The 20425-nt window shown below is 39.8% G+C and overlaps 1 protein-coding gene across 10 annotated transcripts in view; it reads left to right on the top strand.

The window, feature by feature from the left end:
• COL15A1 (collagen type XV alpha 1 chain) overlaps positions 1-20425 on the top strand; it is a 133081-nt gene that overhangs the window by 76295 nt on the left and 36361 nt on the right. For 7 of the 10 annotated variants that reach the window (XM_071804659.1, XM_065830458.2, XM_065830457.2 and 4 more), the window contains 6 exons: positions 4555-4617; positions 5254-5289; positions 5843-6004; positions 10161-10229; positions 13089-13133; positions 15894-15929. In XM_071804659.1, coding sequence (XP_071660760.1) covers positions 4555-4617; positions 5254-5289; positions 5843-6004; positions 10161-10229; positions 13089-13133; positions 15894-15929 — 411 coding nt within the window. The remainder of the gene's footprint in view (positions 1-4554; positions 4618-5253; positions 5290-5842; positions 6005-10160; positions 10230-13088; positions 13134-15893; positions 15930-20425) is intronic. The other 3 variants (XM_065830454.2, XM_065830455.2, XM_071804657.1) reach the window with 3 other exon arrangements.

Genomic DNA, 20425 nt, shown 5'->3' with positions numbered 1-20425 from the left:
AGCATAGGCCAGTTCTTGTAGCATGGAAGTAGTCAACAGTGCTCAAGTAACAACATGGAGCTCAGAACCTGCCAGCCATGAAACCAACAAGGCCTGTGCTGAACTTCATGCTGCTACAACAGCGACAACCTGCACTGGCTAATTTATCACACTCCTAACATATTATGCAATGAAAAGCCTTAAACATGATTGATGCTCCAGTGGTTTCTGTCTCATTAAACTTGTCAAAGCTGTAGGGCCTGGATGTCCTTCTGTGAATTGCTAACCTTGTAATATACTGATACCACAAAAGGATGGGACCCAGCTGTCTGCAATGCCTTTCCACCCACATCCTTCTATAGCATGGTTTCCTTGGAGGAAAATCCCAATGACTAGAAAAGAATGAAGCGTCTCATCTAGAGGATGTAGGGAGCAGGACAAAATTATGTATTGAGAGCACACTTTCCCCACTAGTTGTTAGGAAACTTGCTGGTGATGACCCAAGGACTTTGATAGTAGAAAACCATTTTCCATTCCTTCTTATTCTTAATTACTCTAATTAATGAATTAGTGCATGAAGAGCCCATGGTTTAGTTGTAAAGATCTGTAGGTGGACTGACAGCAGCTCTCCAATGTCCTGCATGGTGGCCACACTTCTAGCATGCCTTCCCCATGCTCTGCTTATCCTGCCACACGTGGCCTGTCAGTCCTTCCTGGATGTTTTCTGCATAGATTGCAAATGTAAAAAATTTCCACAGTCCAGACAGTCTTTTTCAAACTCCTTTACAATATACCAAACCCACCATCCTTGGTACTGAAAGAAGAAGCAGATGAGGACCTCATTTATTAATACAAATTGGACCAGCACTGGATATATTACTCTCTTTATAGAACCATAGAACAGTTTGAGTTGGAAGGGGCTTTCAAAGATCATCTAGTTCAAGCCCCTGCAATGAGGAGGAACATTCAACTAGATCAGGTTGCTCAGAGCCCTCTCCGGCCTGGCCTTGAATGTTTCCAGAGATGGGGATCTACCAGATCTACCACTTCTCTGGGCAACCTGTTCCAGTCTATTACCACCCTCAGTGTAAAAAATTTCTTCCTTATGTCTAGCCTGAATCTCGTCTTCTTTAGGTTAAAACCATTACTCCATGTCCTGTCACAACAGGTCCTGCTAAAGTCTGTCCCTATCTTTCTTTTAGGCTCCTTGGAAGTACTGAAAGGCTGCAATAAGGTCTCCCCACAGCCTTCACTTCTCTAGGCTGAACAACCCCAACTCTCTCAGTTATTCCTCATAGCAGAGGTGTTCCAACCCTCTAATCATTTTTGTGGCCTCCTCTGGACCCTCTCCAGCAGGTCTATGTCTTTCCTGTACTGAGGGCTCCAGAGCCAGACACAGTGCTCCAGGTGCGGTCTCACCAGAGCAGAGTAGAGGGATAGAATCATCTCCCTCGACCTGTGGGCCACATTCTTTTTGATGCAGCCCAAGATACAGTTTGCCTTCTGGGCTACAAGTGCACATTGCCGGTTCATGTCCAGTCTTTCATTCACCAGTACCCCCAAGTCCTTCTCTGGAGGCCTGCTCTCAATCTCTTCATCCCCCAGCCTGGATTGATACAGGGGGTTGCCCTGACCAAGATGCAGGACCTTACTCTTGGCTTTGTCGGACCTCATGGGGTTCATGTGGGCTCATCTAAGTCTCTCTGGATGGCATCCCGTCCCTCAGGTGTGACAGCTGCACCACTCAACTTGATGTCATCTGCAAACTTGCTCAGGGTAAACTCAATCATGCTGTCTCAGTCATTGATGAAGATATTAAACTGGTCCCAATACAGACCCTGGAGGTACACCACTTGTGACTGGTGTCCATGCAGATATTGTGCCATTGACCACTACCCTTTAGACACTTCCTCATCCACCAAACAGTCCACCCATCAGATCCACATCTCTCCAATTTAGAGCAGATTTTGTGGGGGACTGTGTCAAAGTCTTTACAGAAGTCTAGACAAATGATATCCATTGCCCTTTCTTTATCCGCTGATGTAGTTACTGTATCATAGAAGGACACTAGGTTGGTCAAGCAGGACTTGCCCTTGGTGGAGCCATGCTGGCTGTCTCTAATCACCTCCCTGTCCTCCATGTGCCTTAGCACAGCTTCTAGGAGGATCTGTTCCATCATCTTCCCAGGCACAGAGGTGACACTGACAGGTCCATAGTTCCCGGGGTCCTCCTTTCTAGGCTTTTTGAAAACGGATGTAATGTTTCGCCTCTTCCAGTCAGCAGGGACTTCACCTGACTGCCATGACTTCTTAAGTATCATGGAGAGTGGCTTGGCAACTACAATCAGCCAATTCTTTCAGGACACTGGGATGCAACTCATCAGATCCCATAGACTTCTGTAGGTTCGGGTTCAACAAGTGGTCATGAACCTGATCCTCACAGTGGGAGGGTGATTGCTCCCCCAGTCCCTGTCTTGCAGTTCATTCACTCCAGAAGTGTGGGAAGAGATACTGACAGTGAAGACTGAGGCAAAGAAGTTGTTGAGTAACTCAGCCCTCTCCTCATCTCTTGTTACCTGTTTGCCAGTCTTGCTCATCAGGTGAAGTATGTATTCTTTGACTTTTGTTTTCTTGTTGACATACCTGTAGAAGCCCTTCTTGTTATTCTTTGTGTCACTTGCCAAGTTCAGCTTCAGCTACACCTTGGCCTTCCTGACCCCATCTCTGTACAACCAGGCAGTGTCCCTATGCTCTTCCCAGGATACCTGTCCTTGCTTCCACTCCCTGTGCATTTCCTTCTTGCCCTTGAGTTTTACCAGCTTGTCTTGACTCAGCCGTGCCAGTTTCTTGCCTTCCTTTCCTGGTTTCTTACACCTGGGGATTGAGAGCTCTTTTGCTCTATGGAAAGTGTCCTTAAAGATCTGCCAGCTCTATTCTGCTCCCTTGTTTCTGAGAGCAGTCTCCCAGGGCATCCTGAGAAACAGCTGAAGTTGACTTGAAGAGCTGGAAGTTGGCTTTCCTAAAATTCAGGGTCCTGACTTTACTCTTCACTTGTCTCACATCCCTCAGGACTGCAAAATCCATGAGTGCATGATTGCCACAGCCCAGGCTGCTTCCAACCTTGATGTCACTGATTAGCTCACTTGCATCGTTGACCATGAGGTCCAGTATCACATCCCCCCTAGTAGGGCTGTGTTACCTGGCTCAGGAAGTTGTCCTCTCTTGCATCACCTACAGGTCACCATGCTACTTTTCCAGCAGGTATTGGGGAGGTTGAAGTCCCCCAGCAAGACAAGAGCCTGCAAGCGTGATGCCTCCTGTAGCTGGAGTAAGAAGGCTTTACCAACAGTCCCTCCTGTTGGTCAGTCTGTTAGTATACACCAACCACAAGGTTTCTTTTGTTGCTTTGGTCTCTGATTCTTACCTATAAGCTTTCAACCTGCTCGTGGCTGTTCTTCAGAGACAGTTCTTCACAGCTTTTGATGTAGAGGGTGAGCCCTCTACACTTTCTTCCTTGCCTGTCCCTTCTGAACAGCCTGTAGGAATCACAGTGCTTGACTTCTCTGCTATGTAATCACAGCAAATTACAATATGAAAGTGTTTGAAACTTATTGAAAATATTTCTGAACATGTTAATATTAAAAATAATTGATTAGTTATTCTACCACATACAGTGCATCCAAAGGGCAAGAACAGGGAGTGGAAAAGTAAAGAGAGAAAATGATGTCTTTGTGACCATTCAAATACAAGAGAAAAATAATTTTTTCCGTCTTTTTCTGCAAACATTTATATCCTTCCCCAAAACAAATGAATAAATAAATGGGTAAAAGATTCTCAGAAGCCAGAATACTCACCTGTAAATTTAATTAAAGGTTTTCCAAGCCCAATTTGAAAAACATAGTGTATGCAAAAATGCATGTAACTGTTGCCTTTCTTCCACTTACAGTTACTTCAATACCTGTGCTGACTGACTGGTTGACTCTCCAAACCCAGTTTTTCCCAGCCTGGCTGCTCACTCAAATGTGTGCTAAGTCATGAATACACCACAGGAAATTGGATGGAAAATGAAATGTACAGTTTTCAAGGCAAAATTAAGTGAGGCTTCACATAGAAAACCTGGGTCACTTTCTGACGTTGTCAATACCAGTGTTTTCTCAAATAGCTCTCATCTGACACTGAGGTTTCCAAAAGTGTGGATGGCTGAAGTGCATTTGGATTTCAACCCCATCGCATCTGTAGCAGTGTTATCAAAACCTTCTTGAATAACACCATTATTTTGCCTGATAACATTTACATTATGTTGGTTTATATTAATTTTTATTATTTTTGATTGTTTGATATTGTTTTCTATAAAAGTATATTTAAATACTCTTTTGATACAAAGCTAAACTCTCAGAATACTAGATATAAAGACAAGAAATACAAATGTTAGAACTTAGTTGTGTTAGGTGCTACCTGGTGGTGCACGTAAGTCTTTCATAATACAGTGTTGTCAGTTGTTCCAAAATACTTACATGCATGTACTATGAAGACAGCTCTAAAGTGGCACCTACTTTAGATTACCTGTCATCTACAGGGTCCTCAAGGTCCTCCTGGTCTTGATGGAGTGGTTGGTCCACCAGGATGGAAGGGAGAAAAGGTAAGTTAAACATCTTGCTCCTACTTCAGTGGAAAATTTCTTGTGTTACCATAGAACTGAAAACTACATATTTCAAAATTGCCACTCTTTCTAAGTTTCTCCAAATTACTTACATCCATTTTTTTTCACCCCACTTCAAGAAGGATATGCAGCAGAGAGCTATGGAGATGGCCAGGGGCCTTGAGTATGTAACTGATGAGGGCAGGCTGAAGGAGCTCAGACCATTTAATCTGGTAAAAAGGAGATAAAAGTATGACCAACAGATATAAATATATAATTATAAGCCTTTAATGAGGGCTAGTGAATCTGCATTTGAAATATTGAATAGATTTTTTTTCACCTCGCCTTAAGAAGGCTGTGGAAAAGACTAAGATTACAGGAAAATCTGGTCCTCTAGTGAGCTTCTACACCACCCTTTATGCAGAAGAGCATGAAAGCAGATTTCCGAGTATGGGAGCATTGAAAGTTGGTCCTAAATGACCAGAATATTGATACTTTTTATTTTAATGAAAAGACTTTTTAAAAACAACACAGAAATCTGTGGGCATTTTAATTAAGCAAAAATATCATAAATGTGTTTTCGTTGCCTGTGTAGTGTTCTTACCATAAGTAATTAGGATTGGTATTCTTTTACAGGGTGATCGAGGTCTTCCCGGTACTGTTGGTCCAAAGGTGAAAAAAAAACAACAGCTTTTTTATTAGTATTTTTATTAGTATTTTATTAGTCTTTATTAGTATAACAGTATCACTCTAATACAGCATTTAGAAAAGGTCTGAGAAGTCTAAAAGATTATTATTGTGAAACCTAATGAAGTCAGCAGACTTGGCTTCTTAGTTGGCCAAAGTACTTCCCTAAGAAGTGTGGCCAGGAGGATGACGGAGGTGATTCTTGCTGCTACTCAGGTCTCGTGAGACCCCATCTGGCGTACTGTGTTCAGCTCTGGGGCCCCCAGAATAAGACATGGGCCTGCTTGAGTGCGTCCAGAGGAGGGTCATGAAGATGATCAGGGGAATGCTAGCTCCCTGGAAAAGTTCAAGGCCAGGTTGCAAAGGTCTTTGAGCAACCTGATCTAGTAGAAGGTGTCCCTGCCCATGGCAGAGAGGTTAGTACTACATGATCTTTAGGGTCCCTTTCAACCCAAACCACTCTATGATTTTATGAACCTACTTATTTGCATCTACTTTTGCATGTTCTGTATAGCAATAGACTCACCTTTTATTTTAGGGTGATCCTGGAGTCACTGGATCAAGAGGCCCCAAAGGAGAAGCTGGTACTGTTGGGTCTCCTGGGAAACCTGGACCACCAGGACCTCCTGGCTCCCCTGGGCCACCTGGGCCGCCTGGACCCCCTGGGCCCCCAGGACTAAGCTACAGTCTGGGATTTGAGGTATTTTGCTATTATAGGGTTTGTTGTAGCTGTAGATCTGCTTCCTGCAGAGGAGGGACAGTGTAATCCCCTGTATATTTCCTAGTTATTTAAGGCTGATTTGATGACAGATAAGAGTCAGGATGTTTCTGACCTCATGGCCTGTTCTATTCAGAAGAAAAATGTTCTATAAAAAACAACAAAGACAACAAAACCACAAACAAAAAACAAAACAAAACAAAACAAACAAAACAAAAAACAAACAAACAAACAAACAAAAAACCGAAGAAACAAAAAATACCCTGGAGATGCTGCTCTTTCCACTTCTGAAAATAATAACCTTCGTCACTAAAATATAAGATCTGGTCAGCTCGACCTGAGTTTTACATGTCATTTAACAACTACTCAGATGACCTTTTTGGAGCAGGAAGTGGCTTTGCAGTACAGAGAGGCAAAGGGAGCACACTCAGGTTCAAGAACTAAAGCTGTATCATTAACATCTTTGTGAAGAGCGGATGACAGATTGCCTACATCAATACTCACATGAGTCTTTCCTTTTTTTTTTTTCTTTTTTTCATGCATTCATCATTTCTAATTTAGCTCTTTGCATCAGGAAAGCATTTCCAGAATTTTGGGGGGTTTTTATGTCATGGGATACAATACAAGTTTGCATAGAAACTGAGGGCAGTTTCATCACAGAAGTAAGCCATGTTTGACCAAAACTATTCGTCATCTGTAGAACTGCTGCAGTAAAGTGGTGGTGTTTAAATTATACCAGTTTACTCACACGGATATCTACACTACCCCTTTTGTATTTCTCTTTTCCTTACTCTAAAGACACTGTACTCTAAGTACAGAGGTTACCACTAATGCCTGTTTAGAGACATATTCTGATTTCTGATGTCTGACTAAATAATATTGTACTATATACACTACTGGTTAATAATGTCACTGATGTCAGTGCATTTCAATGGATGAAAAAATCTCTCCAGCAATTCACAAGTTCTTCATTGACAGCACTGCTATTGCTATTATTATCAAGGAACAGAATTAAGTCTAAGCATACAAACACTTCATTGCATTAACTTAGGCACTCTATAAAGGCTGATACAGAGTTTTACCTGAATAAATATATATTTGTCTCAAAATGAGATAACGACTGCTGACAAGCCACATCCTATGCTGGATCTGAGTTTTAACCTATGGTCATGGCTTCTCTGGCTTACAGTAATCTTCTGTGACCCTGGAAGATCAAGTGTTAAGAGTTTCTCCACTCTTCCCCATTTACACTATTTGAGTAGAAGGCAACTTTGCCTCAAAGAGTTCCCCAGCAGGTAGGTACTTGGGACCCAAGCCTGCCACTTTGATACCTAAGTCTCAGAGGAGCAAAGTTAGCAGATGAGCAGGAGAGAGTGAGAACTGGAAGTTCTCACTTGCATGGACACAAATACAGAAGGATCCCAGCTCTAACTGCAGTAACAATATCTTAACTGGCTTCATCTTGAACTTAATCTAGTCCAAACAGAATTGGCATGATTGTCATTTCCCAGAGACGAACAGTACTGTTAACAGGCTTGCTGCTTCTAGCTGATCTTTTGGGTGCCCACCCCTGCCATCTGTTAAGGCATCATTGTGGTGTGCCAGTCTGTAAGGGCAACACTACCTTTTGGTTGGCAGTCTGTTTATTGCTGTAAGACTGTTTCTGCAAAACATTCCTGTTAGCACTTACTAGCATTTGTGATCAGCTGTGTGCAAAAACCAAATGTTATGGAGTTTGCTGGCACTTATGCTTGCCAAAAGAACAGTTTGAGATGCAGAAGATATCTGGTAAACCCATTAAAAACATACAGATGTCGGAAGCAATGATGTGTTATATAAAGTAGGCATCAAGCACTTTCTTAAAGAGAAACATATATTGGCACAGTGGAGATCAGTGAAAAAAGGACTCAGAAACACAGCTTGTGGTTTACACTAAGTAGCAAATGTTTGGCTAAACAGGCCAAACAGAATATCAATAGATTTTCTGTTGGTATTTGATACACTGATAGCTGATGGAGGAGCAAAATGAAAGTCTGCATAACATTCAATCTCAGGTAAAATGGCATGAAAGGACTTGAGCCAACCTGATGACTCAGTGTCATCCACCTCCCACCTTTGTCCCTGAAAGGAAGGCCCTGATTCCAGCTGTGCACTCTTTCTGCTTTTGTTCTTGCTCTTGTGGTAGAAATGGGCAAAAGAACAAGATTTCTTTTTCCACTGGAATCAGATCACTTGATGTTTTCCATAACTTCAGCATTAGGCTGTCATTCTGTAGCAGCTTAAAGTAATCTAATTGGTTTTCCAACTTCTCAGTTACACCATCTCCACAGTGCATCAGATCCATGGTAATCTGAGAAATTTCAAGTCACTAACAGAAAGCTAAGCAGGCGAGGAATAGGGATCATGTAGACAGGATCAGCTGGCATAAGGGCTTGTTGTCACCAAGAGGCAGAGATTCTGTTTTGCTCCTGCTCCTCTTCCCACCTGCAGCCATTCCTGGTACGTGCTTACCCTTCATATGCACTAGCATCCAGTGTTCCATCAATCCTTCCACAAGTCAATTTAATTTACTAAAATTTTAGAGAACCATCCCACCCCACAAAATTAACATATTTTCTGCCATTTTAGTGAGTTAAAGTGCCTCACAGGAAAGTGAGACGATTCAACATATGGCACTGATGCTGAAAATGAAGGCTCTGTGGCTGTGAGCAGGATGAACAAAGAAAGATCAAGATTTTCCCTTTTCAGACAGAGGAAACAAGCCAGCACAGCTGCACTTAAAACTTCAACTATCATAAAAGCAAGTGAACAGTTTCCTGCTGGCATGGTTCATCCAGATGGTTTGAAGCATAGACTGATTAGGCATAAGAAAAGGGATAGGAACATGTGACTGAGATGTTAGTGAGGGTAAACAAGATAATTACAACAGCCTGCAATTTTATTTCTTTGGCTGCTTTGGAACTAGCAGCTCCTGGTTCTGCCACGGATTCAGAACGTCACAGTCAGAACAACAAGAGCTGGAGGGAGGTTGCTGCTTTCTGTGTAAACTTCTTTTAAAAACCCTAGAAAGTCTCCACAGGAAATACAGATGTTGCTCTCAAGGTCTTCCACTTCACAGAGATCTTTCTGAAGTCAGCAGAGTGCAACAAAAATGATCAGTGGGCTGGAGCACATGACCTATGAGGAAAGACTCAGAAAACTGAGCTTGCTTAGTCTGGAGAAGGCTTAAGCAGTTTAGCAGCCCTCAGATATCTAAAAGGAGGTTATTGAGAATACACACAGTCAGGATCTTTACAGTGGTGCACAGAGTGATGAGCAAAAACAATCATAAACTGAAACAGGGCAGGTTCTGACTTCATATAAGTAAAATATTTTTCACCTTGATAATAGCCAAGCATTGGAACTGGTGCTTGGAGAGGCTGTTGAACCTCCATTCTGAAGGGTTCCAAAACCTGAGAGGATGAAGCCCTGAGCAGCCTGATTTGAATTCAGTGTTGACGCTGCTTTTGACAGAAGGTTGGAATAGGTAGCCTCTGAGAATCCTCCCAACATAATTAATTCTATAATTTTGTGATATAATTTTTTCTGCTCAATTTCATTTCAGTAAGATGTATTTAAGCAGGAGTTCAACATTTGAATGTGAGAATTAGAAAGGACCTTTATTTTTTAATAACGATTGCTGCTCTTCACAAACTGCCTGCAAGTTTTCCCTACCTTAAATCAGTTATGTAACCCTCACTAGTCATTGCAGTATTTCAGTAGCCAGATGGCTGGTAAATACTAAGCAGAAAAATACTGCTACAACATGCTTAAACATAGCACATACTTAAAACTGATGTTGTCTCACTTCTGCTTAATACTGTCCAGCCTGAAGTACTGGAGAAATGGTGTCCAATTGGCAAGACTGTAAAGACCAGAGTTTCTGTAAGGAAGATCAACACACCCTTATCACATTATCACATTTGAGTAGAATCTATCTCCAGAACATCATGCACTGGTCAAAAAATGTTAATGAGGAAAGATAAAAATATTTGTGTTCAGTATCCTTCCAGTTTTTCAAAGGACTCCAGAAAACAGAACAGCTGGGCGGGAGAAGGAGAAATTCTTAAATTCTATAGCACTTTTTCTCATCCATTAGGACATGGAAGGATCAGGTAGCATTGGTCTGTTAAGTGAATCCAGAATTCCAGGATCAAGACGGCCAAAGGTAAGTAGATATTTTCGGGGAGAGGAATGTTTCTTGTTGTTAGGGTATTTTTGTTGTTTGTGGGTTGTTTTCTTTTTGTTTTGAAAACAAAAGTGTCCTCCTCTCCAATTTTTGGAAATGCATAAGCCCAGTCAGCAATAGATTTGGAGTCATTGCACTGCAGTGGATTCTGTTGCTCTAGAATGACATGACAATAATTGTATCATCCGAAAAATCTGAATAGTATTTCTCTGATAGATGGTTAGCCGAGGATTTTTAGATTCTACTCTGGTATATTTTTGAAAGACTAAAGGATGAAATAGGGGATTTTTGTATTATCTAGCTATCTATATCTTGTTTTACTCTAGTAGATGTCCTTCTTGCATGTGAAGATGAATTACATGTTCTAACAAAATTGAAATGTTATAGTTTGACAATCAAATTTGAATAATGTGAAATACCACTTTAACTAAAAAAATCTTCCCAGTAGTGCGGAAGCAATGTCCCACAAGAAGGGATGTTTTTTGCCTCCATCACTGTGTCTGAGGAGATTTTTGCTAGTGTGGGCCACTTTAAAACACCAAGTAAGGAATATGGGAATAGAATGCATCAACACTTGCCAGGTTATTTGGATTTATCTTCTTTCTTATCAGTAACATCAAAACTGCAACTTATGATGCCTTCCCCAAAGCAGGCAATTATCCAGCATTCCTCCTTCCAGAGCTGACTGCATTCGTCTAGTTTCATCTTCAGAAATCCTGCCCCTATGCTCACTACAAAAGAAACATTCAAACTTTAAAAGCATAGCTTTGAAAGAATGAGTCTTGTTGCCCAAGTTTGGAGAAAGGGCTCCTGCCAGTGACCGTGGGTTATGGTAGATGCCAAACTGAATACTAGGCAGCTGTGCACTATCATTGCAAATAAGGGAAACCCTGCACTGGAGTACATAAGGAAGAGCATTACCACCATATAGAGTGTTGCTATTATAGCACTATGCTCAGGGCTAGTGAGGCTGCACTGAGATACTGAATCCGTTTTTTTGTACTCTACTTCAAGAAGGATGTGGAGAAGACAGAGACAGACCAGCAGAGACCTGTATAGATGGCATGGGTTCTCAACGAGGAGAGGCTGAAGGAGGTCAAATGGTTTAGTTTGTCAAAAAAAAAAGTAGACAAAGGCATGATGTAATAGCAGCTTGTGAGTGTTTGAGGGGCAATTGCATAGTGTCAGACGGTGCAACAGAGGACAGTGGTCACCATTTGCAGCTTGAGATGTTCAGGCTAAACCTTAGTAGAAACCTGTTGGTTTGGACCTGTTGGAGGTTGGTGCAGAACTGTGGCAATTTGTCCAGGGTGATTGTGGAAGCCTGTTCTTGGATGTTTCAAGACTTCACTGGATAGAGCCATGACTGACCTGATTTGGAGCCGGTGACAGTTCTACTTCAAAGGGATGCCTGGATTAGGTGGTCCTCAGAGGCCCTGTACAACCCTGTTTCTATGATTCCATGAATCACCAGAAATTAATTGAAGACTGGAGACAGGAATGAGTTTAAGAAGCTATTTACTGTGATGATTTAAAGTACTAGTAACTGTGAGTCACTGAAGTTATACCTGACTCAGTTTAATGTCTTAGAGACCTTTGCCCCCTCATATAACTTTTCCTAGATACTAAAAAAAAGTGGAGGAAAAAATAGAGTTACGAAAATAAGAGTAGAATTCACTAGCTGTCCAAAGTGAGATGTCCAAAACCAGTTCCCAAATTGCCCATTCTGACCTGCCTAGTTGAAAGCCTTACTCTCAGTTTTGGTTTTGTAACAAGCATGGCTTCCAAGTGACTCAGCTGAACAAAATCCTGGAATTCCATTTTCCTGTTACTGCTTACTCACTCCACAAAGTTTGAGTCAGTAAAGAAGGCACATAAGAACTTCCCTGTAATCATGAAAATTATTATGCATACTTACTGATACTGCATTAAAGCATTATGAACCAGTTACACTCTATGACAACTCCAGAGGTTTCTGATTGTGTTGAGTTAAAACAGAGTATCTGCTTCTAAGAAGCCTCTAACTCAAAGCAGCTGCTAGGAAATAAATTACATTTATTTGCACTATATTTTAATCTGTTTAATTTTTTAGTAATCTTTTGTGAGAAAGTGGTGGTTATGTTTTGAAGTAGAAGTAGCAAATTTATTTCACCTGTAGGCTCAGTTATCATTTCCAGGTTTCTATTCTCCCTCCTCTACAAATCAGTGTAAAATTTTGTTGGTGTTTGGTTTATTAGTGTCTTCATGTTCCAGATGAAAGTAACTCAATCACTTTTTGAATTTTTTTTTTTCATTCAACTTTCTGAAATGATCAATAAGAAACAGTTGTTCATTTTACCATCAAAGAGTCATAATTGTACTTTACAACTCATGTCACCATATAGAGACAAGAGAGGAATTTGCATCCCCAAATGTTTGTTTCAAGCTACTTTTAAACCTAGGAAGACAATATGGTATTTCCTCTAAAGTGGTAACATATCTTAATTTTAGCCAAGGAGGCAAATTAAAAAAATTGTAAGTAACTGAAAACAATCTCTTGTAACAACTGCACTTGGACAACTTTATTTGTAATGTTTTCTGAAAATATGTATAGTATGCAATGACAAGATTAAAGTTTTCTTTGTAAGAAAAAAAAGCCTTATACATTTACATGATAATGTAGAGCAAGGCCATATTTATTAGAACAATAAATCTAAAAAAATGCTTACATTTGATTAATTTTGTTCACACAACTGATCTCCAATATTGTTGTTATGAATTGTGGTTATGAATTAGTTTTTTTTCTGAGAGAATTTGTCATTGTGTGGATTTACCAGTAATTTCAGTGTAATTTCATAGAGTTCTGCAGAAAGACAAGGACAGCGCGGGCCATTAGGACCAAAGGTACCCTATGTAACAAGGAACACTTGAAAGCTAACATATTCTGCTTCTGTATATATATTTTTTACTTCTATATTCCCTGCATTTGTCTTAAGAAAAGAGTTTTTGTTTAACATTCATATACTGTCTAAGTATGTGACAATTTTTTTTCACATATACACTGTGTATCCACTCAGAATGTATATTAATATAATTATTTCACATCCACACCAGAAGAGTGAGTAAATACCATCTGCGCTGCTACATTCCAAGGCACTTGGTGTAATGTCGACGCAGAAGTCACGGACTAGTCACACGATCAATATGATCAGACAGTAGTCACTTTATTAGCAGAATCACCAGACTTACATACGCTATTTGCTCCCTTATCATGCAATAGCTAAAATCTGATTGGTTGCATGCACTGTTAATGAGCTGTTTGTGTGTCCTTAAACCATTTTTGCTAGTTCAGTCCTCTTTGCCTGCGAGCACCAGCTTCCCCCATGGCATCCTGCTTTTCAGACTGGCTTTGGCCACATACACTTGCCTTTCTTCCTCATTTTTCTGCTGCACAAGCTTGTATCAGCATTTCTTCAAACATGATTAACCTTACTGCATCCTAGAGGCCTGCACTTTACAGACTACTCAAGTTCATATCAGTGTCTGGATTGCTCACTACATGTCCTTGGTCTTCTAAAAAACCCACAGTGTAACATGGCATTTTTGTTTAAGTTTTTTAGGACATTTAGCAGTTTCTCTCTGTCGCTCATTTACACATCATTCTGGTTTCTAAGAGAAAGAGAAACTTGCAGGAAGAGACCTTCTGGCATGATCCCAGAAAGTTATATGAAAAAGTTCTGCAAGGTGCTGAAGGGAAGAAGGGAGATGTCATGACTACTTTGCCTTGGTTTTGATTTGACCTCAGCAGTCACTGAATTTTTCCACTTTGATGCTGGTATTGGTTAGGTAACCCATGAAGGAAAAACTGAAGAGATGAAAAAACAGAGGAAAAAAAGGGCAGATTCACAGATTAGACAGACTTTCTATGTTCCTATGTAAAGCTTAATTACCACTCAGGTTAATAGTACAGCATGACTACAACTTTTCATCACCTTGAATGTGGAGTTAAAAAAATCTAACGTTGAGGGAATAGGAAGTGGAAAACAATAGGTGGGGCCTGCCAACCTCTCTTCCTAAAATTTACACCTGAACATGCACAGCACAGGTCACTGACTACCTAGAAAGTGCATTGCCAGAAATAACTGCATGCATCTGTTTCACAGAACGACAGCAATCAAAGATCTGGTCAGTCCCCTGTGTCTAGGGTCAATAGAGCTGAGGTTCTAGAGGTGAAAGAAACCCTTCCATTGTGTACTACTCTTGTTAATGCTGGACATTACCTATGAGTGAAAAAATCAAGTATTTGCAAAGCTTGTTTTGGTAAAATGGTACTGCAAAAGAGAGGCTAGAATAGTCATGCTCTCACACAATGCTACTCTATGGACATGAGTAGGTGCCAAATCTCTGAAATTACATGTTTTTGTTAAAACCTTATTCTCTGCTCTTAACTATAGATTTTGTTTCTAAAATATTATGGAAATAATGTTTCCAAAAGTCTTCAGAAATTCAGGTATCCCGATTCCTAGGATTTAGGAACTGAAGTGGGACTGAAAAGATAGTCATAAGCCTTGGCCAAGAGACTTCACAACAACCTACACTAAGATTTATTTGTTTAATCTTGAGTCATTTATCCCCAAGGTCATGGAGACATAGAAAGGAACATACTATTGCCTTACATCTTACAAAATCAGGTACACTAAAGCAAGGCTAATATAAAGTGGTCATAATAAACTATCATTCACATGGGGATGAATTTTACACCCACTTTTCATGATTATAAATTACTTCACTAGGCAACAGTGGCAAAATACAACCACCCACTTCTAAACCCAAAAGTTAATGCATCACGAGCAGTTTAAGGTAGTTATGTTTCATATATCCTTCATCCTTCAAAAAACCCAGGCTAGTAGAGCTGTCAGAGAAGTCCCACTGTGATCAAAGTTTTCTCTCTTTCCTAGCAAGTAAGTATAGAACCAAATTCTGCTTTCACTTTTATTGTTATAAAAAGCTGTTTTCATTAAAAAACAGCCTACAGTCTTCATGCATTCGTGAATATAGGCACTCCTAAAAGACAGTAAGCATAACATAATGTTTGAGGAAATGACTCTGATTTATTGCTGATTTAATCCTGTTTATATTGTCTATCTCAAATGATAAAAACTAAATTGCCTATTCTCTGTCTGTAATTAAATGAAGGAATCATGTCTGCTCAGAATCAGTCCCAAAGATAAAACAGTGCAGCACTCTCTGCATTGCTCATGGTATGACATAGCAGCTGGGTAGGTGAGGAGAGCAGTAGTGTAGGGGAGGCGGAGTTAACTGTGTTGAAGGAAGATGGTGGGTCATTTGTGGAGGCTCAAGGCTATTGTGGCATCAGTAGATCTGGGGAATGTTACGATGTGCTAATTTCAGACACCGAAATGAAGGTTTCAATCATGTGGCTTGGTAGATGCTCAGCAAAAATAATGTGTGGTGACCACAACCACTAAGATGTGTGTGACAACTGGGAGGTTAAATCTCCAGAACCAATTCACAAATGTATGCCCTGTTTTTGCTAATAATTTTACTTCAATCAGTCCCTTTGTTTGTAAGAAAAGTAACATAAAAAATCCTTGCAATTGCTGTTCACTTCGATATCTCAGCCCTACTATGCTTCCATTTCAGGGAGAAAGAGGCAACACTGGTCCACCAGGTTCAAAGGTGGGAGATAAATTAAACTTGATCTTCCTCTTAGATTCCTTTCTTCTCTTAGTGCAGTCAAGAGATAATGAACATTTCTTGCTCTGTCAACATATTAAAGCCCAGGGAAGCTTCTCTGGAAAAACAGAACCCTTTCTCAGTTGAATTGTGATTATCAGGAGTCAGTATAACATGTTGCTTAAGACTTCATTTAAAATAAGGTTAAAATTGCATCTAAAATCCTCAGGCGCATGACACCATGCTGCTTTTGAGGCCGTTTACATTTTCACCACAACAAAAATGAAAATCAGCAAAGCTTATATAAAAAGCTAAGTTTCACATGCCCTCCTACTCCTTAATACCATGGTGTGTAGCTAGCACCCCACACCAGAGCACTCTCCCCATGATATATGTCTGTGGTACAGTAGTAGGTTCATGCCAGGTTGTGCAGAGGTCTCAGGAGCAATGCACAAGCGCAGTCAGGTGTTCACAACAGAGGACACTGTTACCTATTTTTATGCTAGAACCTGCCCATCATCCTGCAGCCCAGGCTTCTCCTAACCCACACCTGGCCAGTCAGGAGGGACAAGATTATAGAAATGGTGCCTGTAAGGACCTCCAGAGGCCATCTAGTCCAATATCACACTCAATACACCAACATTAGATTACATCAGCAATGGTTTTGTATCACTGAGCCTTCAATATCTCCAGGGAGGTTCCAAATAATCTGTGGGTATCTTGCTCTGGTGTTTCACTACCCTCTTTAGAAAAAGTTTCCCTGATGCGCAACCTGTACCTCTCAAGCTGTAACTTGCCCCTGCTGTCTAGCTCATCCTATGCACCAGTGAGCAACCTAGACCTGCTGCTCTGGATCAGTGCAGCCTCTGGACATGAGACCCCATTGGCAGGGAAACCTGCCAGTTTACACTTTTTTACATGATGTTAGTACTGAAATTATTGGAGCTGTAGTCAATTCTTTCCTCTCCAATCTCCCCTACCATTATCCCTGTCTGTTCTGGTCTGGCCTCCTCTTGGAGCACACTCCAAAACTTCTTACACATGTGCTGCTTTTTGCCAGTCCCCATCTGACTTGCATGGCTTTTGCAGGCATAAGCCAGCAGAGGGCGGTGCTGGGACACATAGAAAATTCACATAAATAAAAAATTAATAAAATAAATAAAATAAATAAAATAATAAAATAAAATACATAAAATAAAATAAAATAAAATAAAATAAAATAAAATAAAATAAAATAAAATAAAATAAAATAACATAACATAACATAACATAACATAAAATAACATAAAATAAAATAACATAACATAAAATAAAATAACATAAAATAAAATAATAAAATATTAAAAACAAAACAAAAGCTTCTCTTGCATTTGGGACAGCACTGAAATCAAGAGTTCCTCAGAAACAAGATAAAAACCATTATGAATCTACCCTTCTGCTTGCTGAATATTTACAAGAGTATTATCACAGTCTTCTAGTAGCATCTTCTTGTTGTTTTTTTTATTTTTAAATAAACAACACTGTAGCAGGACTCTAGTTGCCATAAATTCCATCTGCTGTACATATTTTGAGTGTTGCCCTTTTTCAGAGATACTTCTCAGCATGATAATTAAAGATGATGCATTGATGCATAACACAGTCATTTAACTCTTCTTTGTAATCCATATAAGGCTACAGATTATCTTCTTAATTACTAAACATGCAAGTGTTTTGGTTTGTTGTCTTTGTTCTAGTAATTATTATTGTTGCTGTGGCAGGTAAATTTCGAACATGCACATATTGTAAGTGGAGTGACTACAGTGATATTTAAAATAATATCTCCAATTCTCAGATTTAAAAATATCTTATTCCTCTTATATTTGAGCAATTAGCAACATTCTTAAAATACAGAGGGAGTTTGCAATAAAGATGTCTCTAGATACATTATTTACAGTGAAACATCTTACAGTAAAACAGATTACTTATCCTGGATCTTCTCTTCCAAATTAAATTACATTGGAAAAAAAAGCTATTGGAAAAATTATTCAGCATTTGTAAAAGTAGGAAGCTGATCTGCTAGTACCAACATGCCTTAAATGATAACATTCTGTTGCATAAATGCTGTTGGTCCGAGGTTATTTCCTCTGTCCAATTAGCTTTGCTGAAGATAGACATATACTATCTTCCACAAGCACTGAAGAGACTTAAGTCCCATGTACCATTTTTACTAATCGGGTAGCTGCTTAGGTGCCTAGATGTCATTAGCATTCAGAGACACCTTTTATCTTGCACTTGTCTATAAAATTAAAATTACAGTGCTTCAGAAATTCTACTTCAACTTAATAAACCGAGTTTTTATTCCTGAGCCACATGCTTTGCTGATCACAAAAAACAAGCAAGTAAGCAAACAAACAAACAAACACAGAAATAGCACTAAGAATCTATTTTCTTAATGAAGTGGACCCTTTAAATTTTTTATGCTGGTGTCAAGGTTTAAGGCGAGGCAGCAATAAACTGTGGCAGACGCTCCCTGTTATCCCCTCACTTCCCGCCACGCCTTTCCTTTAGATTGGAAAGATGATAGGAAAGATAAGAGGAAAGGAAGAGAGACTTAGACTTCAAGTTGGAGAGTTTTAAAGGGTTTTACTGATGCTACTAATAAATAGAGAATATACACAAAATATACAAAATCAATCTTGAATGCTCGATGTGGAGTTGGTGTCACTCCAGCAGCGGTAGAGCTGGGTTTGCAGAGCTGGTGGCTCCAGCAAGTGCAACTCAGGCCCCCAGAAGTCATGGGTGGGACTTCACAGAAAACCAGAACCTGGTTGCAGGGATGCAGGGCCTGAGACCTGTAGATCACAGGCAGACTGGCAGGGTCCTCTCCAGATGCTGGCCGTGATCGAAGAGTGAGTGATGCTCGTGATCACCCTCTTATATAGGGGGTATGACGATTATGGGATGGAATACTTCCGTTGGTCAGTTCTAGTCACCTGTTCCATCCACCCCTCCTCAAACATGCCCCTCTCACAACAGAACGTGGGAAAACTTGTCAGTCTTTCTTGGCTACCATAGTAATAAATCTAAACACGAGCTTCTTCAGCATTCCGTTGGTCTCTTATCAGCACTGAGTACAGCATCCTAGGAAAAAATATGCAGGCTAAAACTCAGGAAAGTACAGCCACCTAGAACTTAGCTGAAAGAAAAATCACTAAAAGAGAAACGGTCTTGTTTTTAACAAAACCAGGACAATTGGTGGTTCTGTAGAAAGGCATAAGAAGAGAGAGGATTTTGTGTCCTTTTAATTAAAATTAATTAAATTAAAATGAAATTAAATTAAGTTAATAAATTAAGTTAATTAAAACAGTTAATTTGAATTTTGTCTATTACACCAGAAATGCAGCAGAGAAGACCATTTGACTTTGGATGATTTAAAACACTCCTGTAGAGTATTACATAATTCTCAATGCTTTCGTTGTGACACATCCATCCATCCCTGTATCCGGTCTCCAACAATGCCAAAAGATTATGTAGTTAGAGCAGATGCTCAGATACAATTTGACCTTATAAAAGGGCAAGTATCACATCGTAGTTCTCTTGAGACTCCAAAACTTTGTGACTCAGAGACTTTCTCAACTAGGAAAGGTGTCTGAACCACAATTAGATCTCTTTAAGTGAACTTGATGTCTCCTCTGGAACTCATGCAAACTTCTACAATTCACAAGACCTTGCAGAAAGGTGCTCTGGCAACTTGACTACACAACCCGTGAACTTCTTCTAGCTATTTTATTTGATGCCCACTATTCTTCTACTAGAAGTGTGGGTCTTTAACTACTCTCTCCTTTTAGATGCCTCTAAAATCTTCACCCACTTCCTCATTTGTCTCTTTTCCAAGCTAAAGAGTCATGGCTTACACCATATAAAAGCCCTTCCATACCTTCCATTATTCCCATTGTCCTTTTCTGAAGTTTTTCTAGTTCCACTAGATCCTCTTCAAAATGTAAAATGTGAACAAGGCAGTGCACAGAATTCAAGTTATAGGCATACAATAAGTATGTGGCATAGTAATGTTCTTTGTTATTTTCTCGTGCTTTTTGTAACAATTTCTTGTATTCAGTTAAACTTTTTGCAGCTACTAAGCTGACCTTCTAATGGAATTGTCTGTCCACTAGATTTTCATGGTACTATCTACTGTAAAAGCCCAAAAATATTTTCTTGAAGCAGAACAAAAAGTAAGAAACAAACCAGCATTTTCCTGAAGACAAAAAGAAAAACAAAAAAAGCACTCAAACACTCCTCCCAACCACCTACCCACCCAAAAAAAAAACCAAAAACAAACACAACAAACAAGCAAACAACAAAAAGCAACCAAAAAAACCTACCTAACCATCCAAATAAATAAAGAAAAAATAGCCCCACCACTAAAACAGAACAGGGGTAATCTGTCACTTAGATTAATCATCAGGCTGTTCTGTGTAATTTCGTTTGATCCTTTCCTTTGAATCTCCTTTGATATGACA

This window comes from Patagioenas fasciata, chromosome 2, assembly GCF_037038585.1.
Source record: "Patagioenas fasciata isolate bPatFas1 chromosome 2, bPatFas1.hap1, whole genome shotgun sequence".
In the NCBI taxonomy this organism is placed as follows: domain Eukaryota; kingdom Metazoa; phylum Chordata; class Aves; order Columbiformes; family Columbidae; genus Patagioenas; species Patagioenas fasciata.
Note: the sequence above shows the minus strand (reverse complement) of the source record. Positions and strands in the feature narration are given on the sequence as shown.